Raw genomic sequence first — 24411 nt, forward strand, 5'->3', positions numbered from 1 at the left:
CACTGCAGAATATTGTCAAACGAAGCTAAGGTAATAAACAGAAGACTTTTATTATAAGTAAAATACCAGGATGGAATTAAGAAAGGTCTAAAGGGTAAAATAATAATAAGTACCTAATCACTCTCTGGACTATCCTAGAACAGCTAAAATATTCCTTAATGGGCTGGCATGTACATTTCTCCACACTCTGAAACCGTACCTTGAGCACCACATGAGCCTCTTTACTGCTATTTCCTCTGTTTGTCCCTAATTCTAACTGTTCTTCCTTCTGCCAGATCAGTGCTTACCAACAACTCTTATCCTGATTCTACAATCAACAACCTCTTGGTCTGGGTGTGACATTAAACCACTCTTTGAGGTGACCTTTAAGGTCAGGAATATCCCTATATATGCTTCAGGGATACCAGGCTAGATATCTTTTTATTAACTCCTTGCATCCTTTGGACCCCTTATTTTGCCGTATGCAATAAGTTCTAGAATTCTATAACATTAACCATGCTACTTGTGGCAGCACAGTACCATATGCTTCTTAGCAGGGCTGTACATCTTTGTTGGTTTCCTTTGACATTTCCTTCTTAACATCTCTCTCTCTCTCTCTCTCTCTCTCTGTCTCTTTCTTTATAATGCCAATGCTCCTGGCTAAAGCCCTCCCAGGATATCCCACAAACATGTAAGATCTACTGTCCACCGCAGGCACGTATTGTCAGGATTTGCCCTGCCTGCAGTCTCATACTGATGAGGCCCCTCGATTTATCTGTCACTGCTGAGAATGACACTTCCTTGGCCTTGAACTGCTATGGAGAGTCTCCAGCTGTCTTCGCCCTTTGTGCAATGAATCTCCAATGCACTATGCTTTTAGCCATCATTAACAACTCCCATGCCTCATTTGCACCAGTGTTCTTAGAATACAGGCTACCATGATTCACGTGGAAACCAAAGAATCACAGTTAACTATCTCATTAAATCTTTTAATCCAGTTGTTGTACTGGAGGTTAAGTAGTCACATTCTTAGCCAGTGTTTTTGAAAAAGGTCTGAGGATGGGGCTCCCTCTCCTCTCCGGTCCCAGGAACTACAGCCTGAGAGAATGAGTTCCTTCTTAAGGAGGATGATTAGTGAACAGTAATATCACATTGCTGTCTTTCCACAATGCCATCAAAAAACTGCTTAAAATCAGGAATGGCAAACCTACAGTCAGCAGAATTGCATGGTCAGCACTCATCTCACACAGCCATCTGTCGTAGGCACCTATAACAGTAGTTATAATTAAATGAATGACAATTTCACATCACTGTAAGAGCCATTACCTGGATATGGCACTCTGCCTTTAGTGACAAGTTCCGTCATGAGGATCCCGAAGGACCATACATCCGACTTGATTGTGAATTTGCCGTAGAGTGCTGCCTCTGGTGCAGTCCACTTGATAGGAAACTTGGCACCTAAAATTTAAAAGGATAAAATGGAAAATATTGAATGAGAAAAATCTAAACTTTGTTTCTGGTTTGTGTTCTCTAATTCTTTAGATAAAACTCAAGCTAATATAATTCATTTAAAAATATTTCAAGATTTGATTAAGTATACAATCACAAGTATTAATAATGTTCTTCTACTATTCAGAGCAGGACTTTAAAGGCACAATGTGCATACAATAATTATGTCATAATTGTGTATTCACAGATCTGCGTCTGAAATTAGTGAGTGTGCTACTTTGGAGCTCCCTGTACACTCTGCATTTAGTTCCTTTGTCTTACACGCAAAGCTTATGGAAGTAACTATTTCATGTTGCTTCTAATTAATTATTGAGCAATATTCTGGTACATAATGTTCACCTTAACACAAAACAACAGCCAAATTCTTTTGCAGCTGATGAGACATCCTGTAGGCACTATACTCAAAGTTCCAACTTTGCACCCTTGCCAAGATAGGTAAGAATCTTTTAAATATTGATACTTCCTAATAATTTTGCAAATATTAGTTGTGTTCCGTGTTCTTACTGAAGATCTGACTTTAAAGGAACAGCTGGCATCCACCCTATTCATTCTGTCTCTAAATGTAAACACTTATATCATGTCTCTTTTACTTCAGTTGAAAAAATTCACTCCTTCAATCTTTCCTGATAGCTTGCACCCTTTTTGTTGCTCATCTTGGCACTTTCTTTATTGAAATATGGAGGCCAAACTACACATATAATTCACCTAACTACATTATACAGCTCTAACATAACATGTCTTAATTTATAAATTTGCAATTATTTTTGCAGTTTTGCACTCTGGTTGACAGCATGGAAACTCAAAATTAATTTTATTTCTTTTTCAATTTATTACAGAACAACATTCTGGAAGATGACTGCTTCCTCTGTACAGCTTTTATGCTAAATGTAGTGTCCATGCTGCCACAATATGGCATGTGTAAGCAGCTTTAAACACATTCTAGAGGCTCATCTTTGATTGTTATGTTTGAATATGGGTTGGTTGTTGTTAATAAAACGGTGACACCGTAGCAATTAATAGGTACCACTTTATTATTATTATTATTATTATTATTATTATTATTATTATTATTATTATAACATTCCCATGCTCACTATCCTGTGCACAAGACAGGTGGCAGCACTGGATAAAGCACAAGTTCATTGCAGGATTATGATAATGATGATGATGATGATGATGATTATTATTTTGCTAGAAATGAGTGCTTTCCCAACCTCTCACAATTTCTGCCAGTTTTGAGAATAAATGTTTTGTAAGTACTATTATTACTACTACCACTAAACAACAACAAGAAGAATAATAATAACAATAATAATAATTTACCCGTAACACAATATTTTCAAACTTTCTTAATTCTGCTCAGAATCACGTGGGGAATGCAGTCAGTTTTAGGCAGCATCAGATGAAAGGCATGAACAAACCTTGGATGAGGTGCCAGCCCAGTACAAGGCCATTGCATGCACAGAAACACACACAGAGAGCCAGCTTAGAATCACCAAACAACGTAACAAAGTCTTTAAGGTCTAGGAAGAAAACCTACACAAGCATGAAGGGAAAATGGAAACTTCTAAAAGACAGCATCTTGGTGTGGGATTCAAACTTGGGACATCAGGAGGGAGCTCTGCTAACCCGACACTACAGTGGTGCCACAACATACTTACAATGAGGATGATGATTATTATTAGGTTAGTATGACCTAAACTCATGAGTTTTACTGAAGACATTTTGTTTTTATCTGCTGGTTTTAAATTGTAGTTATGGCCACAGTCTACTTAAAAAGTTAAATAAAAGATTGGTGTTTTTGTTTTGCTGCAGTGGGTTGGCACCCTGCCCGGGATTGGTTCCTGCCTTGTGCCCTGTGTTGGCTGGGATTGGCTCCAGCAGACCCCCGTGACCCTGCACATGTCCTTCATTAGAAGGTAGCCATTTTTAAAGCACTCCTCTGACATGATCTTCACCAGAACCAAAGCAGTTAATGGGCTTGTTACGTACGGTGGCATGACTCACCTCTTATAAGTGGGTAATTGCTCTAAGGGAACTGCAGATGAGGAGCTGACAGGGGCACACAGTGGCATTTCTAAAAAGAACAATCTTCAGACTTACAGTATCTATCTTATCTATCATAATTGGGATTGAATAGCACTAATCCTTCCTAAAATTTGTCAAGATGAGTCAAGTGTGAGGAGTTTATATACACAGACAACACATAGACACTACCACGCATTTTTTCATGTTTTCCTTAGAGCTAACTTTCTAAAAGCACTGATCTTAATATATATATATATACTGTATATATATATATATATATATATATATATATATATATATATATATACAGTGCATCCAGAAAGTATTCACATTGCATCACTTTTTCCACATTTTGTTATGTTACAGCCTTATTCCAAAATGGATTAAATTAATTTTTTTCCTCAGAATTCTACACACAACACCCCATAATGACAACGTGAAAAAAGTTTACTTGAGATTTTTGTAAATTTATTAAAAATAAAAAAATTGAGAAAGCACAGCTCATGTTCACACAGTGTCAGCAGCGGGACTTGAACCCGCAAGCTCAGGGTTTGACGTCCAAAGCCTTAACCATTACACCACACTACTGAGTGAAAGGGGATGATCAGGCAAAGAAACATAAAAAGAAGCAAGGAGTTCAAACCTAATATCAGTCCTGCTGTTCAACTGTTCACAATCAAAACCCAAGAATCACAGTCAGGTATTCGAAAGCAGAAGTCAGAACCAGGAAAATATAAAGAGCAATAACCAACACACGCACAAAGATTATTTTCTTAGAACATCCGCAAACTCAGATATTGACACATCCGACATGTTGACTTTTATAGCAGCATAATGATGACATCAACCACATAACTTCCAGGACTGTGTTCCAAGAGAATCATTCAAGCATTATAACACAAAATGGTGGTACCCCGGGAAAACCAAAGTATAGGCAAAAACTGCAAAACATTTTCTAATGACTGAAAGAATTTTATATAATGAAAATAAAAGCAAAATCAAGTTCAGAACTTCAAAAAACATAATGTGAAATAACCATTCAGAAAAAATATTTAAGTGTTTAAAAAATTGCCAACATACACAATCATAACAACATTCTTGTGATCTGACTTCATTAATATAGCAAAATGAGAGTGGGAACAAGTTCAGCTAACAAATGTGTGTGCATGAGTGGACCCTGTGATGCATTAGCATCCCATACAGTAGTTCCTGCTTTGCACTGAATGCTGCAAGGATAAGTTTTGCCTTTCTGTAACCCTAATATGATTCAAGAAGGGTTAAATATGTTATACTATAATAAGATATAGGGCATCAAAATGGTGCAGTGGTTGGTGCTGATGCTTTCAACTTCCAGGAAATATTTTTTCCTTTGTATTGGTTTTCTCTGGGTACTTCAATTTTCCCCACCCTACTGTACATCTCACAAACATGTAAGTATGATGAACTGGTGACTCTATGGCAGCTTGATATGAGTTGAATTCATGTACCTGATGATAGACCGACAGTCTCTCTGGGTTTGCTTTTAGCATTGTGCTTGATGCTGTCAGAATAGGCTCTGGCTGTCTGTTATAAGGATTCAGGGAGAGAACCAACCCTGAGGAGAGTGCCAGTCCGGGCACACTCATAAATCAACACTCACACTGGGTTCAACTTAGAGAGCTGATACGTCCGTAACATGTGGGAGAGAAACTGGAGTACCCAGAGATGGAAATGAAAGAATGTGCAAACTCTGCACATGGAGTTCTCAGACTGGCATTTAAACCCACACCTCTGAAACTATAATGTAATATAATATAATATAATATAATATCCATCCATCCATTTTCCAACCCGCTGAATCCAAACACAGGGTCACGGGGGTCTGCTGGAGCCAATCCCAGCCAACACAGGGCACAAGGCAGGAACCAATCCCGGGCAGGGTGCCAACCCACCACAGGACACACACAAACCAGGGCCAATTTAGAATCACCAATCCACCTAACCTGCATGTCTTTGGACTGTGGGAGGAAACCGGAGTGCCCGGAGGAAACCCACACAGACACGGGGAGAACATGCAAACTCCACACAGGGAGGACCCGGGAAGCGAACCCAGGTCCCCAGGTCTCCCAACTGTGAGGCAGCAGCGCTACCCACTGTGCCACCGTGCCGCCCATAATATAATATAATATAATATAATATAATATAATATAATATAATATAATATAATATAATACAGAAAGATGGCTGTGAGTCTGATGTCAAGTTCTGATACTGTATGGCAGCACATGCTTTGGTGCCAGTTCCACCGTTTTAGATACTTTGTATGCATTGCTGAGTGACGATGATCTGTCATCTGTGTTTTCAAGTGACTCAGTCCAACCATAAAGGTTGATGCTATTATACCACAAATCAGTTACAGAGCAGCCAAAGCTGAAAAAAACTAAAGAAAGACATTAGTATAAATAAGATATTGTGATCTTTACTTGTTTTCTTTGTGATGCCCCCTAACCTTAGTTGATGCTTTATGATAGGATGACACACAGAGTCATTCCCTGTTGTTCATGTTCCAGACTGGAGATTACAGCAAATTATGCAAAATACTAAGCAGGACAGCAGCACTGGATCAAAAAATCTGGCCACTCACCTTGTCGTGCCGTGTATTCGTTATCTTCAATCAGCCGAGCCAATCCAAAGTCTGCAATTTTGCACACTAGATTGTCACCCACTAAGATGTTGGCAGCCCGTAGATCTCTGTGGATGTAGTTCATCCTTTCAATGTAGGCCATCCCTGCTGCAATCTGAAAAGAACACAAAGACACAGGCAGCAAGGAGTGAAATTAAGCTGAAAGCAGAGCTTGGAAGGAACAGCAGAGGTCACTGTCGTTCAGCTCCTGACAGTTTGAGTGCACATCTCTGCATGTGACAAATCATTTACCTGAGCTGCCATGTCCACTAGCTGAGGTAATTTAAGATACCGTCCATCTCCATCCTTCAGGAAATCCAACAAGCTTCCTGATTTAAAAAAAAAAGTACATTAGTAGTTTCCTGGAGTTGTATAATATCTGAGCAAAGCTAATTGTGGCCTTACACCGAATGCAGAGAATTATCAAGATGGGAAGGTCTCATTGTCAAAGCACATGATATGCTGTAAGGCTGTGTGGTCTGTTTCCCTTAATAATCTAAACCTCTTGTACAATAACATGGTAAATCCTGGAAAGACTGTAACCCATAGTCCAAGCAGCCTAAACTGGGAGACAGGGAAGCCCCAGATCTACTTCATTGGACTACTTGTCTAAAAATGTGTAAAGAAACATAAAGTGGCCAGCAGAGTCTAAAATGGGAGGCAATGGAGCCTCTATAGAAAGTCTCGATATAAGTAGTGTGGCATTGTGCCCCAGTACAGTCTATAATGCTAGACAGTATAGTGTTACCTCTAGTCTAGTTACAGATTAAGCAGGGAGAAGAGCCTGGTGGCCATTCTTCCAGAGTCTAAGCTGAGAGGTAGAGTGCTTGTGTCTAAACTGGGAGACTGTGTGAACTTTTATCCGTGTACAAGATATTCTTGGTGGCAGAGGAGCCTCCAGCCTAGCCCAGTCATGTGTCTGCAGTAGACAGTACTGAGATATAGTAACAATGAATAAATCAACATCCCTGTTATGGGCTTTTGTGTCATGACTCACAGGATATGTGCCAGGCTGGAGCCTTAGCACAGAACCAGTTGTTGTCAGTACCTTGGCTCATAAATTCGGTGACAATATAGATGGGCTCCTCTGAGACAACAGCATACAGCTGCACCAGCTTGTCATGTCGCAGCCTCTTCATGATCTGGGCCTCCTCCAGAAAGGCCTCGGGTGACATAGTGCCTGGCTTCAGCGTCTTCACCGCTACTTTTGTGGTGCCGTTCCACATGCCTGAACAGAAATGACAGGGCCCCCAGAAGGAGTCGTGAGTATCTTACTCAGCAGGCGCATGCAGAGAATAACAAACAGGGCTGACGGCGGTCAGGATGGAAATGAGAATAATGGGACACAATTAGTTTTTGGGAAATACTCATTGAGTACACTTTAACAACTCTGAGACAAAAATGAAATGGGTAATGTGTGGGAGAGATTGACTGCAAGAGGGCTGCAGTGCTTGATTGTCATAGTGGGCAAGCTAGGACTGCAGGAGAAAACAATAAAAATATGTGGTAAATGAGAGACAGAGAAAAAAAAAAGTCCAAATATTGCCTGCTCTCAAAATTGGTGGGCTGTGTGGTCCATGGTACACGATGGATGGAAAATCCTCAAGTGACATTAAGTGATCCTGAGCAAGTGGTTAGGATTGGTATTCTTTATTCATGTTTTACAAGTCCCTCTGAGCCTATTTTGCTGTTCTTTATTTGCAGTCATAATTAATTTCTGACATTAACTGTGTTTACATGTACTTTAATGATCAAAGAAACATGGTTTCACAAATGCCATGTATACTCTTATTCTGTCTGGTTAGAAAAATTGAGATATTGGTCTCTGAGAAACCGGGTTAACACATGTAGTGTTCTCTGCAAGTAACCCAATCGTGTGGCCATGTACACCCTTACCGTAGTTACAGTTAAGGATTTTGTATTCTGTGCATGTCTGTTGCACTATATGAGCCTGAGCATGTCTTTGCGTTACACATGCATCCAGCAGCCATGGGTAGAAAACAGTGGAAGAGACCACAAAGATAAATTTCCTAAGGCAAATGCTCGGACAATTGCATTATTCCTTCTCCTGGTTGAAACAATCTATCTCAATATTTCAAAAATTGCTAAATTTATGCTGATGACCTCAACATACAGTGCTAAGCTCAGCAGCACAATCTCGAGAGACACAGGCAGCCGTTGGTGATGTTTAATCTTATTTTTAGCACATTTTAATGCCATTGGAACATTTTGCCAAAGGAGAACTACATAAGTGAACTCACACATGTAAATGGGATTTTTTTAAGAAAACATGGTTTGTGCCTTAACCGAATTACTCACCATAACCTGGTTTTGTGTGTGTACTTGTAGACACACTCATTGTTTTCTTTCTGTAATATTGTTTTCAAAGAGTTCCGAATTTGCCATGTTGATTTTTACGTCTCCTTGCTAGGATGCACTCGTGGTTGCTGAGGGACAAGGCCTTGGAGGTTGTGGCGCTTGACAAGTTAAAAGGTTGCAACTGACAACCTTTTCTTATTTTTTGTAAGCGTGTGTTTAAGTACTTTAGATTTTGCAGTTCATGATTTTTGTTTTTGTTTTCCTTACTATGATTCTTTGATTAGCGTTTTGATTGTGATGAACGATAGCACAGATAACTAATTTCAACTTTGGCTTTGATTTCCTCTCCTCGTAGTTTTCTCTACTCAGACAGCCTTTCCTTGCATGAAGCTTAACACAAGTGACTATGACCTGCCACTAAATTCTGCCATCCTGGCCATAAATATGATGCATGTGTTTGTAGATAATGTGTATGTAAACATGGCACCATATACAGAAAATAGCAAGAATATAAAATAAATGGGTTGTAACTGATCAATACATCATCACAGTGAAAAAGGAACTAAAATTAATAATGTGATTGAATGCTTAAGTAAGCAGTTAATTGATGAAGTAATTAGTAACCTAAATTAATTCAGTAAGAAATATATCAGCTGATTGATTTTTGACTGGTCCATTAGTTAATTAATTATCTAATACTTTAATTAATACTTTAATAAGGACCCACTCCCTAAAACCATGAACTAAATAAGAGATTTAAAATGGGCAGATTGAATTAACACACGAGTCAGTTATTTAGCAAATTAATAATTGATTGATACACTTGGCCATCAGTTATTTAACTTGCTAAAAACGATTTCATTAATTAACTGAATAGCTCATTCACTGGTTATGTAATTCACTTAATATTTGCTACAGTAATAAACTGGGTGGCATGGTGGTGCGCCTGCTAGGGTTGCTGCCTCAAAGACCCACCATCCTTAGTTTAATAATATCTGTGTGATTTTCCTCTCTATTTCCAAAGATGTGTATATCTGGATAATTGGCGAATCCAAGCTGTGTCCATGTGGGTGTTGAGGTGGGCCCTGAGATGGACTGGTATCCAGACCAGTGTCAATTCCTGCCTAGTGCCAGATGTTGGTGCCCTAACCTCCTGTGCCTCTGAACTTGGTTTGAAAACATTATATTGCATGGATACACTGGCTAATTACTACCAAATTAATTAGTTCATTAATTAATTAACTCCTCTATTCCTTAATTTTCAGAAACTATTTTATTATAGATTTAAAGATTTCTATTTTAGATTTTCCTTTTTAGAGTCAAGGGTAGCAGAAACCTATCAAGTAAAGTCAGGACCTAGACCGGGACTGGCAGCCAGGCCTCTCTGCTCAGCAACTGATTAACTAATTTAACAGAATGAGAAATTTATAATTATGTTATCTGGTGGATTAATCTATCTTGGGCTACTGTTGCATCCCTGAATTGGATTAGCCTTGTTTGATAACAGATGAATAGATTATGGAATTAATTGATTGACTAATGGACTGGCTAATTACCAAGTTAATAACTGCAATTTATAGACTAATTGAGTAATGTAATTGAGTGTCTACTAATTAACACATTTATGAACTGATTGATTAATTAGCCATATCAATTAATCCTCTCGACTGGGGTCCAGCCAGGATGTCCAAGGAGGTCTTGATTGCCATTGATTGTCGACCTCCATTTTCATCAATCATCCACGAGCTGTCCCCATGTGTCCAAGATCTGAAGTCGCTCCCAGATCTAATCGTGCATGTCACCACTCCATATTTTTACTCTGTTTATTCATGTGCAGTCTCAATGTGCTACAGTGTTTCTAAATTTATTTTGTGCTGCTGCGCATGTTGGACACAATGATGTTGTAACATTTAATGAGAAGTGAGCTGTCTGAATATGGCTTATTGACAGGTGAATGGTGTTATTGAAGGGGATAGCATGCATGAAATAGGTGAACAAATGAATGAATGAATTAATGAATGGGAAGTAAACAAAATGAGAACCAAGTCTTGCCCATAATAATTCTGGTGCTAGCTGGTGACAATTGACTGTCACACCGGTCTCACACCTTATCTCACCAGGTGTCAGTCTGAACAGGTCCCCATAAGCCCTGGAAGAGAAACTCCCTCAGTACCAGAGCTGACACCACTATGGTAACTGAATGGCTATACAAGTCAGTAGGCAGGGCCCATTGGACTCTTTTTGGTGTGGGGTAAACTGATCTCGGGGGTATGACAGTGTGCATAATAGTAAAAAAACAGCTACTTATAGAATATTGCCAAATTTAATCTTCTAAAGCAAACAAAAAGTGCAATAGATATTTGCCTTACCCATCCAAACATCTCCAAAGCAGCCCTGGCCCAGCTTTTTGTTCAAGTTTAGGGTGTCCCGTGATATCTCCCAAGCATCTTTACCCAGGCCAATGGTCTGGGGGGTCACATTAGGGCAAGGCTTGGTTAGGTAGGTGCACAAACCATCGTTACTGCCTGGGGGGAATGGATGTAATGGAAAAAGAGGTGACACATACTGGCATGCAAAGATACCCTCCCGGACCCTAGGATGGCAGAAACAGAAACATTGGGCTCTTCTTTTGGGTTATGGACAACATGCTGCAAGTCAGATTTCATTCTGCTTTTCCAGTGCTATCCCAGCACCCTGCCCATTCCTGTTTCTTTGGCCTGGGTCCGGGGTGGCATGGTTTTCAGGTTCATACCCATCCAAACTTCCCCAAACTGCCCGTTGCCCAGCTTCTTGATGAGCTGCAGTGACTCCCGCGGGATCTCCCACACGTCTTTGGTTTTGACAGACAAGTCAGCTAGCTTGGGCATCCCCTTGTGGCATGAGACGGCGAGGCGGCAGCACAGGCCTGCGGCACGCTCTGAGGGAGTGGAGCAGAAAGAAAGAAAGAAAGAAAGAAAGAAAGAAAGAAAGAAAGAAAGAAAGAAAGAAAGAAAGAAAGAGAAAGAAAAAGGTGAGGAATTGAAATGAGAGGAAGTAAAAGTTTGGGAAAATAAAAAATAAAAGTTAGGAATAAATGAGCAGAAAAGTGAGAACAGGCAAGAGGAAGAAGTAAAAAAAGGTAGAACACCAACAAATAATGTTAATCAAAAGCAAAACAAGCATCTGTGTTCAAGATGGTCTTGTGGATGGTGAGACTTGACCAGTTGAATACGCTGACAGGTACTGGACAAACAGAACAAGCTGTGCGACCATAGCCCTGGCTAGGCCAAACTCAACCAATATTTAAAATGCTTGACTGAAACTGGGATGAGGTGATCGGAACAGCAGCACATAAGACATTTCAAGCAATACTGTGTGGATCAGCAGTGTACAGTACCTAAAGGAGGTGAGCAAATTGCTAGACATGTCAAAAGACAGTGAGTGGGATTAGCCAGCTTTGCCATAATCACATGCAAAAAGAACTAACTGCTCCACAAAAACAGGCCAAAGGAGCAATTTGAACATGGTCACCTAACCAGCATGGCTAGTTGTGCCATTCAAGCATGCTAACAGAAGCTGACTGGACATGACCAGCTATGTAACAAAGACATGCAATTAGAGCTGAATAGACATGGACAGTTACGCCATGCAGAAATGCTAAAGAGACTGAAGCAAAAATGCCTGGCTGTGCCACACAGACTTGCGAAATGGAATAGTTTCACACAGGCAGCTGCACTACACAGGTGGACCAAAACAAGCTGAGTGGACATGGCCAGACAAAGACATACAACGAGGCCTGGCTGAATGTTGCATGCAGACACATGCCAAGATAGGCTGAGTGGCCTTCCTTGGTCAGCACTGCCACATACAAATGGCAAATGTAGCTGTAGTGGACATTGTCAGATGTTGCAAACAGACATAAAACCAGAGCTGATAGATTCCCAGCTGTACCACAAAGACATTACCAAATGATGCTAAATGGAAACAGATAGATGTGCCACACACAACAAAAACAGTTGAACGGACATGACCAGCTGTACCAAATACACTTACAGCAGAACTCAATGGAAGGAGCCAGTCATGCCACACAACTCCACCAAATAAAGTGGACACAGCCATTTATGCCATATACTGTAGTCATTTAGTCAGATGTAAGTGAAAAGGATTAGCAGTGCCACATGAATATGCCAAGTAATCCTATATGGATGCAGTCAGTAGGGTTTTCTCAGTTTACAGACTGCTGTAAAGTTCTTCAAGCTACGTCAAATCAATCCAGAGAAGCTATCATGCCCTTAACTGTCTTGATTCAGATTGTGATCCCACCCAGGAGCAGTGAGTAGAGTACTGGGTACAATATACACCCTCACAGCAGCACTAGAGTCATAGTAGTTTTCTGAACTGACTGATGGCTACCTCATTAGCCTTATCTGAAAATGAAGCTTCTACCCCTCTTTCTCAACTGCTTCATCACTTGAGAGCTCCACTTTGTCTCTTCTAAGAAAGTCATGTTGACTCATGTTGGTCTCTACCTCCTGGTGTACCTCTACCGGTTTTACAGTAAGTATTCAACAGTGCAAATATTACTTTTGCCCACATTAGTCCAAACTCTAGGCTACTCAGTAATTTTTCAGAACCAATTTTTTACACAGATCACTCTAATAGGTGTGGACTGGCCATTTTGAAGCCTTTGATTCATCTTGATACCATATCTAGTACAAGAAAAGCTTAGCAATCAAATGAGCCCTAAATGACCCTCAAGGCAAAGCCTAAGCACTCTTGCTTTGTGAGCATGTGGCAAGCCAGAGCGCCTTACCTGTGTAGTGCTCGACCAGCTGCTGCACTGTTTCAAACTGTGAGCGTGTGGTGATGTAATAGCCACCACTGTCCAGCTTGCGGATCTTGTAATGCTTCACATGTTCTCCTTTGGCTTCATCCCAGTCACGGATGGACAGAGAGTAAGCGCCTAAAGACAGGAAAGAATATTTAAATATTACTGGTGAGGAGAATGCTTTTGAAGAATCATAGAATATTACAACAAGAATAAAACAAAAGCTGGTTGCATCATCCTGTGTATGTGTGTATGAATTTATGTGTAGCTCATGGAAAGCAGTAAAAAGCAGCCAGTCAGGCAGCTTTTTCTTCAGGTACCTTTGGTGGTCTCACTTTCTCGTATAAGGAATGTTCCTCTTGGGTTGCCTTGGCACAGCAGCATTCTTTCAGCATCCTTTCTCCCCATCTTTCCAAAATACCACCTAATAATGGAGATGGAAAAACAGAAAAAGCAACAGAGGTTATTGAACAAAGGTACACATAAGATGGACCTGTCGGCTTAAACCACTTATCTCATTATTTCATATAGATGTGCACACCATTTAAAAAAAAGACAGAAGACACAGTCCCTAGACAAAGAGACTCCCCTCTTTTTAAAGAAATATGAAAGTTGATACAAATTAAATGGAGATGACCAGAGCCAGAGTTATGGCCTAAATAATCAAAGGTGACCAATTGGTAACTTATGGTATACAAAAATGACTGAGGCAGGCATGACTTTCACTATGAACATCTAGATTATATCTTAAAGTCACTAGGATGAAAATCCACAACATGTTTTGAGCCTCAGTATTTGTCTGTTTAGTTTTATGTCATATTGTTTCACAATATTTTGGAAGTATAATGAAACAGGGTTTATGAACCACTCTTATGGTGGCAGCTTTAAGGGTGTATTTCCTTTGTTGTCTAGTCTGTCTATCCATCCACAAGAATTGAAGAAAAGAAGAAAAGAAAAGCTCAGTTTTCATTATGATTTTTAAAATAGAATGTGCTATATACATTTTTAATTAGAAAAACTCCTATTTAAAATGTATTGGTGACTTTTTGAACTCATCGATTCTAAAAGAAAGTAATCAATTCAATTATGGTTTACATTAATATTTCAATTTTACATTGAAAGGCCCTGAAAAATAAAAAAAATGGGTAGGGATAAACACTTGAACTCTAGCAGTCCATCTGACATTGATGAGCCTCAAGAACATTTGACAATAATGATGGAAACTTTCAGAAAAAAAAACATTAAAGAGGAGCCCAATGCAGCCTGAGCCATAAGTGCTTGTCTTAGCCTTAGTGATCCTGAACAGTGTGAAGGTGGATAGCAGAAAATGGCAGATTTTGCTGATGCCAGGGGTGTTCACATTACAGTGGGGTACTGGTAGGATGGCAAATTGGTTCAGGGCACGCAATTACCCAAATCCACATGATGAAACAGCCATTTTACCATTGCATACATGATGTTGAAGTGTGTTTGTTTCATATGGCAATACTGAATAGTGCTAGCCAGATGGGTAGATTAGGACTGCAGATTGCAAGATCATTTTCTAATGCAAATCATCTACTTAAAACATGAAAATATTCTCCACATCTAATTTGTTAAATGTTCTTTTAGTACAAGGGAATGATTCAGTATCCAGCTAATACTGCAGCACTAACAGGACCACATGATTACCATGGGGAATTTTGCACACTGATATTAATTATTAGCTACAAATCCTCCACAACCAACAATTAATAACACTTATTTATTTATTAAATTTTTTATAAAAAACTAAATTTTCCCAAAATGAAGTTCTATCTATCTATCTATCTATCTATCTATCTATCTATCTAAGAAATATAATTGCATTCTATTATCACTGATAATTTTAAATATGATTTATTATTACATAAATATTTAAAATAAATATTATATTTCTGTTTTTGGCAAGGTAAATAAAAAACAATGAAGAATGCTCCATTTTCCAAAACCTTTAACTGAGTTACTTAACACACCTTAAGCATATGCATTGCCTACATTTTCTAACTTTGAAGCAAGCAGTGAAAGCAATATAAGGGTGTGTGGTTTACATGTCAATCAAACTGAGATTGGAGCTGATTGGCTCGCATTTTGCTTTAGTTCAGCTTTAAGTGTCAGCTGTAAATGTTGAGTACCGCTCACTTTCAATAATGCAGGTTTTAAGAGACAATTTCTGTCCTATTAATAACTGTCTAATTTTGTAATGTCTGTTACCTTTAAACATTTATTTTTCTACACTTCTGAATAGTCAGGGGAGCCTTCCCACAAGTCTTACAGTGCTCCCAAAAGCACAGGATTTCTTGACTCAAATTAAAGTCCAGTCTAGGATTAGATGAATTTGAGATGGACACCCACCATTAGTTTCATAAAATGAACTGACCAAGTAGTTGGGTGAGTGTGCAGAACTTGCAGTATGTTTGACAACAACACTCTATCAGTTTAAGATACCGTACATAAAATGTTCCTGTTTTCATTGCACACTGTAGGTTTACAGACTGGCCACTGGGTGTCACTATTAACATTTTTGAAATTCCTTGTCTTAAATGCATAGGTACCAGTTCCCTCTAAACACTGTAGTTGTTTAGTCTGACTACATGGTATCACTATTCACAAGTATGAAATTCCTGGTTTAAAAGTCTTGATTGTGTTGTTTTCTAAAGTCCTTTGAAAAACATTCATTAAAATCTTCCTAGCACAGAGTGCTTTATTATAAAGTCATTATAAAGAGCTTCCTTAATAAAGTCAGCTAGAGTAAGGAACATACAACCTGCTTCCCCTGAGTGACAGAAGAAAGAAAAATGTTCTAATGAGTCATCTTATACCTTATTTCCAACATCCAGATTGGTTTACACTTGGAGAAAGCTAAAAGGATACCTACCTTCAAAAAAAATGATTAAACATGGTTAGAGATCCATAACAGTATGAACAGTCATCTTCTGGAAGTCATTAGATCCTATAATTGCTCTGCATGATTTTATAATTACCAAGGGCCATGAGACCATTTTAAAGGACCAGGAGCATCCTATGGTACAAATACTGATCCCTCATGATTTCAGGATGCCCTCATACACGCTGGTGAACTGATTCAAGAGCGATGCCATGAACACTAGGATGAATTCAAATGCCATTCATTCAAATCCCAATCACCACAACTAAACATTATTGATCCAAATAGATTTCCACCTCCTTTATTTCTCTTAGAACCAGAGGCTTTTCTTCTTGAAGAATGGTGCAATATCCCACTGCACCCATTTCAGAACTTGTATGATGGCAATACAAGAAGTAAAGCTGTTCTGAAGGCAAAAGATGGTCTGACTACTTAATAAGCCAATGATATTAATATATTGAACATGTTTGCTTAATTGACCATATAAACTGCATTTTGGAAACTACCAATTAGCTTTGTAATTTCCATGATTTGTTTCAGGTTCAAGGCATTTTAATGTACAGGACAATATTTTCCAAGTGCTGCACACACACATATAACTAAAGAGTGAGAACAGATTAGAGTGGCTCAATATCTAGCACTTACTCTTCCGCCTGGATGGAATTCACAGGGGCCACGTAGTTACTAGGAATGTAGCCGGTGTTTCCGGTGTCAAGAGATCGAGCTTCCCACCAGTCCCCTTCACTGATAAAAAGAAAAGCAGTGTTAGAAAGACCATTAAACACAGCTACACAGGACATATGATTTTAGTTCAACCTATTAACTGGCTGCAAATTTCTACAAACCATTAGCATTATTTTTTAAGCCAATGCAGATATTCCAGGTTTTTCATGCAAATTTAGGCTATTAATTTAAAGAATGCTGGCCTCCAATTTTGTTTAATTATAAAAATGCTCAGTATCTAGCTTCTCCTGTGTTATTACAGTATCTTGACCTTATGTATTTAGATGGATCATCGGAGCATGAGTTCAATGTCAATTATTCTTCAGGTTTGATTATATTATGACACCACAAATGTCCTGCATGACTGCTCTCACAAGTTTTCGGCTGGCTTCAATGGATCTGAGGTTCCTAACTGTGGGAAATGAAAGTGCTTGAATGGCACCACAACATATGTGGAACCATTTGGGATTCACCCTGTATTGAAACCCCTAATGTGATGAACATGACCACTTTAATTGGGTGCTGGTAACAAAACTGGCCCCTAAACCACATACATCTCATGTACAGCTTGCTTTTGGTGTGAACAAAGTAAGGTTATTAGTTAAAATCACAGATACTGTATAACACAACAATCTTATACCTGCTTGATCCAATTTTGTGTTGAGGAGGGGTGAGAGGATATTCCATAATATAATAAATTATAATCTATAGTATATAAATAAAATCTAAAGATGTTTGGATGTCTGGTTGTCTGTTTGTTTGCTTGCCTATCATAATGACTGACCAATTCTCATAAAATTTTACACATGCATTGCCTTTGTTCCATCTTAAAACATAAGCTATATGTCAGAATGGGGAGAGGGATTAAGGCAGGAGAGGATAACTCAAAAAACAGCACTAGTCCAGGGACTACAATCCCCATTAGGCAGTAAGAGTGTGCTGGGAGTGATGGGAGGATGCCTTCAGCATGAACAAAGTTTTGTAGAGGCCAACGTGAAATCTCATCCAACAACGCAGGTACATAAGGCATTTTGTTCTCAAGTAATTTCAATAGAAGTTTTATTATCTTGCTGGATTACAGTTTCTATCTAAGAGTACTTCATTTTTCTTGTTATGGGAAGTGTTTCGCCATGTTGAATATAATATGATGTAATAGAGGGATTCCCATGGCTAAACTTTTTATTTTAACCTATCTCACAATGCATACACCATTCTTTACTGTTCCCATCTAGTTGCCAGGGCAGCAAATTTTTATAATAAATTCCTAAAAGCTGTATATTATAGTGTATACAGTGTATAACATCAGATGACTTTTCCAGCGATTTTTAGTTGTTACCTTCATTTAAATAATCTTAACAAGTTATAGGCAGTCGGCAGTTGCCACAAACTAGGCGCATCAGGTGACATACCTGGTGACTTACTTTGTCTTTAGTCCCAGGGATGGGCTCTGTCTGCATGACTGCTTGACAACCAATGAGTGCTAATTCAGAATAATATAATACAGCGACAAAGAATTAGGAATGCAGCTGTTTTGGACTCTGGTACTAAGAACCCAGTGAAGCTAATCTGTCTGATGACTCATGTTGTATGTACCGTGACAAAACAGAAAAAAGAAAATTAAGGGCCAAGATTGCAAGTGAACTCACCATTTCTGTTAACCCTCCTTACTGCGTTGGCTCCGTCAAGCAGCACATTATTGGCTGTCAAAAAAAGGGCCAAACACGACTGTGCTGGCAAGCAGTTGCTAGTTGTGAAGCGTCCTGTGATTTCAGTCATTTTTAACATGGTCCAGCAATGAGATCAGTCACATAATGTGACAACGGGTTAAGTATTTCTATTCTTTGCCATGCTGATGATTAGCAATGAGCAGTGCAGGAACTGATGCAAACAGCTTTGAATGCTAAAGTGGAGCAATTGCTTCACTGCCATTTTAACTTGCCTGTTTATTAAGAAAGGTTTCCTGCAAATGAGCAAGCAAAGTGAACATGGCGCTCAAGTAATTGTTCCCCTTTAGCATTCAGTGTTGTTAGCATCTGGGGAAAATTAAGGAAGCAAACTCTATTGAAAAGGGTGAATTTAAAAGAAAATTGCAAAGGAAACCTAAGCCTTTAAAGTTTTGGCAAAAGTGCAACTATTTTAAAATTTTTTGGAACAAGAGAACTAAAAAGGACAGCTTACTAAACAATGAATCACTTTTTTTTATTCAGTTTCCAATGAATTATTAGAGGCATTGTGGTGCATATGTGTAACAGCTTGTAAAAGGCAAAAATGCTTGGTTTTGATTGCTGGTTGATATACCAGTACTGTTTTCTTTTTTCCCTAATAGATTCTGCTGTTTTAAGAACCTACATAGGCTATCACTCAATCCATGTGTCTTTAGATGAGAAAATGGGAATATGGTTAGTAGTAGGAAGGAAATTCTATAAGAATGGGAGAAAGTGTGTGTGAGCAAGCAGCAATGGGATGGCACTTTGTCAAGGGCAGCCTGGAGTAGAATAAAACAAAACAGTACCATGCACAGCTCAAATGCATACAGTACTTAATTTGCCACACTTGGACTATTTTCTTTAATAGGGTCTACAGTATAAAATTCCTTATATATTTAAACACATGGAAAAGATAAAGCAATTGAACAAATATAAGCTTAATTCTGTCCCATCACTGACCTACTGTCCTGATTTCAAATCCAATCTATGTGGACTACCATGCCAAACTTCCCCTGTGTGTATGTGTGTGTGTGTGTGTGTGTGTGTGAGTGGGCCCTAAATGGATTGATGCCCCACCTAAGTTTCATTCCTGTTTTGTGCCCAGAACCGGTAGTACAGGCTCTAAACCTTCTGTGTTCTTGTGTTTCAGAATGCTATGTTAAGTCATTCACTTTACTTGTGTTAATATCTTTGAATTTTTCTCTCTGATTCTCTTTTATCAGTTAAGGCAGTCCTTTACTCATGAATACTTTGTCTCATTTCTTAAAATGTTCTGCTGCCTCCTCTTAACAATGACTTTTATTGAATTCAGCGTGTTTAATCACTTAATGATGCTGAGTAATTCGGTTAGTTCAATCGAGCTAAAAATGTATTGCTAAAGATTTTCATTTGTACTCAACGTCTGATGCATCTGGTCTCTATGTCCAACAATAGTCGGCCAGATTTGATGGATTTCACTTGCCCTGTGTGGGGACCCTACCCAGCTGGGATGCCTGAAAGGACCACCTGAGGGACAATACCTCCCCTGGGCCACAAGAGGGCAGCCGCCCATGTTCTGCATGGGGGCCATGGGAACAAAGCTGGAAAGTTCATCCCTGTTGGGGCCCGTGGCCACCACCAGGGGGCGCCCAGAGGATTAAGGAGCCCTTGAATATAGCACTTCAGCCATAACCGGAAGTGCTGCCAGAAGTAATTCCAGGAACACCTGGAGTGCTTCTGGGTGCTCATACAGCACTTCCGCTACACCAGGAAGTGCCATCAGAAGACTATCAGGAAGCACCTGGAGCACATCGGGGGCATTATAAAGGGGGCCGTCTCACTACAGTAGGTGAGCCAGAGTTGGGAGGAAGGAGACGGAACTTGTGTGTGTAGGAGAAAAGGTGGCAGAAAGAGAAGAAGAAGAGTGAAGAAAGAAGGGACTGAGTTTGGGCTGATTAGGGCACTGTGTTGTGTGCAGGAATAAGAGAAGGCAATAAATAATGTGTGTTTTGGATATTTGGCGTCTGTCTGTCTGTGTATGGGGTGCTGTCTTTCACACCTGATATTGCTTTTCTATCACTGCAATGTCCTGGTGAATCCTTTCACCATGTTTGCCACTGATTGCACCAAGATTAGCAGGGAAAAAGTCCAAGTGCGAACGCAGAAAATTAATCTTTAATGTAATTTTATACTTCATTGTTTTGTATGCCTGAGTCATATTGTCACCCAGCTGGACATACCTGTAGTTTGTCTCTTTTTTGTTACCAAGAAAATTCTCCACAACATCCTTGAATGTCTTCCATACAATTCTCTCCAGCCTCACTAGTAGATCTTTGAACTGTTTACCATTGAGGATGTGTCAGATTAGATTTGAGGACCAACACAAAAAGCCTCCCTTAATCTTGGCCTCATTTACTTGTGGAAATATCTGTGTCAAAAAGTGAAATCTTTCACTTTCCTTGTTCACAACTTTCACAAATTTTTAAATTAGAGTCCAAGTTTTATATGAAGAGGAGGCTAAAATATCCTTGTTGGTTAAACAAGTGGTTTCTGTACCACACGTTTCTACCCTGAAACCAAATGCTTATGGAGCAGCCAGTTCTTGTTAACATAATGAGACTCTTCAGCGTGACTGTCCCATTTGCCAGTGAAACAACAGGACTTGTTATATCTGAGCTGAATTCCTAGAAGCAGCACAACTACTTTCAGATCACCATAGATGTTCCAGTTGTTGTTGTTGTACTGTACAGTATATGCATAGTTATAATATGAGATGAAATCACAAAAATAGACAACTGCAATAATGTGGTGTGTGATAAGAAAATTTAAAAGTGACTTTTATGATCAGCAGGCCAAAACCCATATGAGACACCCATAATTGTTCAGGAAGCAAAATGTTCAACAAACGTGATGGACGACCCAAGTTAAACAGAGGTTAGCAGTGAAGTCAATTACTCCTTTTTTAGAACATCAGAATGATTTTGCTGAGGACAGGTCACTCAGCCAAGCAATACTGTCCATCCTGTTCACCTACATACTCCAAAATAACATCAAGTTGAGATTTGAAGTTCCCTAAAGTCCTACTGTCTACCATGTGTTCCAACAGTGCTGTCCACTAGGACTTATCAAGCAGTGGGTCAGGTGACTGCTGTCCATCAGGGTAGTGCACCTCACAAACTAGGATATTACTGTAAAGTCATCCATTAAAGAAATACATTGAAGTGATTAGAAAAGAGGACATCCAACTAGGCATTTAAAGCAAGAATTTTGGCACAGTGGTTTGTGCTGCTGCCCTGCAATTCTGGGTATTTGATTCCCAAACCAGTCACTGTCTGTGTGGAGATATCACACAGAGATATCATGTGGGAAAGAGGGGTCCTTTCATCGGATTAGTGCTATTTCAGCTGCGGAATGGCCAAATGGGGGAGGCAGCTTGATGAATGAGGTCTCCAGGACTCTAAACAAATCCAAATTATATTCTGTGATATCATCTACTGTTAAATTCTACTCCGTACTTCTAAAATGTTTATTTTTATACTGTATTGAGGATTTGTTCTGTTCTGTGTATTGTACTGTATTGTATTGACCCCCTTCTTTTTGACACCCACTGCACGCCCAACCTACCTGGAAAGGGGTCTCTCTTTAAATTGCCTTTCCCAAGGTTTCTTCCATTCTTTCCCTACAAGGGTTATTTTGGGAGTTTTTCCTTGTCTTCTTAGAGAGTCAAGGCTGGGGGGCTGTCAAGAGGCAGGGCCTGTTAAAGCCCATCGCGGCACTTCTTGTGTGATTTTGGGCTATACAAAAATAAATTGTATTGTATGTGTGGGTTTTCTTTAATTTCCTCTCACAACCTAAAAGTATGCATGCTAGATTACTTAGTGGCTCTAAATGGGTTCAATGTGAGGGAATGTGCCCTGCCTAGTTATGATAATGGGGATCCCATGGCCTTAGAGTGAAAAAAGCAGCTTCAGAAAATGGTTAAGTAGATAGATAAGTTAACCTTTTCATAACAGAATGCATTGCTGAAAGGGTTTTGTCCTGTTTTAAATCACCTTAATTTGTGCCCAGTACAGGATTTCATTATAATAAATGCACTGAGGTGATGGATACCTACGTGTTATTGATGATGTGGAATTTTTCACTCTTCCTGAAGCTCAGATCATCCTCAGTTCGGGCATCATAATCATAAAGAGCCACAAAAAGAGTCACTCCTCCACCTAGGCAGAAACAAAACACAACCAATTCTTTGTTTTACTGTATCTGCACCTTTCCATTATAAACACAATCACAAAGTGTTTGGCAGGTTTAAAGTCACGATTTTTATACATCTTCATGGAGGAAGGCAAAGTACTGGCATTGTGATCTAGTGGTGGGGATTGAACTGGCATCTTCTGTATTTACAGCCCAAACCATAAGCAATAAGGCACAATGCTTGGTTCAAGGCAGACAACACCACAAATCAGCTAACAAATCAATTGATGGCATTACAATTCATTCTGAAACTAAAGGGAAGGCCTAAAAGCCAGAATCACTGGGCAGATTGACTTTGATTCAAATCTACTTTAATGTTTCTAGCATATTCCACCATCAAGCTCTATAGGCAAGTTGTAAATGCCAATAACATTGTTACTTGTGTCTTAGTGTTGCCTGTCTTTAATAATGAAACCACTTCTTCATATTTATTCTTAAAATTTGCCACCTGTTGCAAACCCGGGGACCTCCCAACCTGAATTCAAAGACAGAGAAATTCACTCACTTGTGATGCTGCCTACGCCACCTCCTCCTCCACCGCCTCGGGACTGCAGTGTGTTGGAAGGATATGGGTTAGAGGGTGTGAAGCTTGTGGCTGATGGCACCGGTGTACTCTGGAAGTTGTTAAAGTTGGGAATGTTGGTGAAGTGGCTCTGCTGGCTTACGTTGGTAGGATCGGGGCCATAACGATCAGTCTGCTGAATGCCATCTGCTGCGACCCCTTGAGACTTTGAGGACTTCTTCTCTTTACAATGAACACAGCCCATCGTTGAAGATCTGCAACCGAAAAAAGAAAAATCATCACATCTTATTTTTACAACACTATAAACATCTAGATCTATGTTCATCTTGATACATTTTAATATTATCTATATTTTCTTTTATAATGGGCAGCTTATGTGACTTCCTGAGACTGGTGATGGCTGAACCTGCAACCTTCAGTGCCTTAGTCATTACATCGTACTATTTGCATTTGTACAGCACGTCATATTAGAAAAGGCCAGTATAAATGAACAGCAAGATGGTACATTGATTAGTGCTGCTGGCCCTCAGACTAAGAGATCTGGATTCATTTCCTAACTATCTCAGTTGAAAATCTTTCCTCTGTGTGTGTGTGTTTGCATGGTTGTTTTATTTCAACAGGATATCTAATTTTCTCCCACATCTTTTTGACATGCAGGTTTGTGAGCTGAGGGTTCCCTGTAACAGACTTTTGGGGTTGGCTTCATGTTTTGTACCCTATGCTGCTTCAATATGCCATGACCAGCCATAACTCTTTAATAGGAAAATCAGGTTTCACCTTCAGAGCTAGAATGTTCCTAGTACAAGGTTTGGCGATGCCAGAGCCAATCCCAAATCATTGATTTTTTTTTGATAAAGTAGCAAAAAACATGAAACCTAACATTAGATGTCACTTTTACAACAATGCACCTAAATAAGTGCAACGTGAACTTCCACTGCCTATGAAAAGTTTTTACTCCCTCAGGAGTTTTCACATTTTATTATTTAAAAGCACTGAATCACAATGGCTTTTTGGACACTG

At 39.4% G+C, this 24411-nt stretch overlaps 1 protein-coding gene across 8 annotated transcripts in view; it reads right to left on the reverse strand.

The window, feature by feature from the left end:
* Positions 1 to 24411, reverse strand: part of yrk (Yes-related kinase) — a 143780-nt gene that overhangs the window by 6352 nt on the left and 113017 nt on the right. For 7 of the 8 annotated variants that reach the window (XR_007933482.1, XR_007933481.1, XM_051919015.1 and 4 more), the window contains 10 exons: positions 23374 to 23645; positions 22732 to 22834; positions 16855 to 16953; positions 13625 to 13728; positions 13290 to 13439; positions 11250 to 11414; positions 7227 to 7406; positions 6431 to 6507; positions 6140 to 6293; positions 1306 to 1437 (listed from right to left, as the gene is read on the reverse strand). Coding sequence is in view for 6 of the 8 variants with exons in the window: in XM_051919015.1 (XP_051774975.1) it covers positions 1306 to 1437; positions 6140 to 6293; positions 6431 to 6507; positions 7227 to 7406; positions 11250 to 11414; positions 13290 to 13439; positions 13625 to 13728; positions 16855 to 16953; positions 22732 to 22834; positions 23374 to 23635 (1426 nt within the window). In the remaining 2 variants the exon portion in view is untranslated. Of the gene's footprint in view, positions 1 to 1305; positions 1438 to 6139; positions 6294 to 6430; positions 6508 to 7226; positions 7407 to 10866; positions 11023 to 11249; positions 11415 to 13289; positions 13440 to 13624; positions 13729 to 16854; positions 16954 to 22731; positions 22835 to 23373; positions 23646 to 24411 lie in introns of all 8 variants that reach the window. The other variant, XM_051919017.1, reaches the window with a different exon arrangement.

This window comes from Erpetoichthys calabaricus, chromosome 14 (genome assembly GCF_900747795.2).
Source record: "Erpetoichthys calabaricus chromosome 14, fErpCal1.3, whole genome shotgun sequence".
Taxonomy (NCBI): domain Eukaryota; kingdom Metazoa; phylum Chordata; class Cladistia; order Polypteriformes; family Polypteridae; genus Erpetoichthys; species Erpetoichthys calabaricus.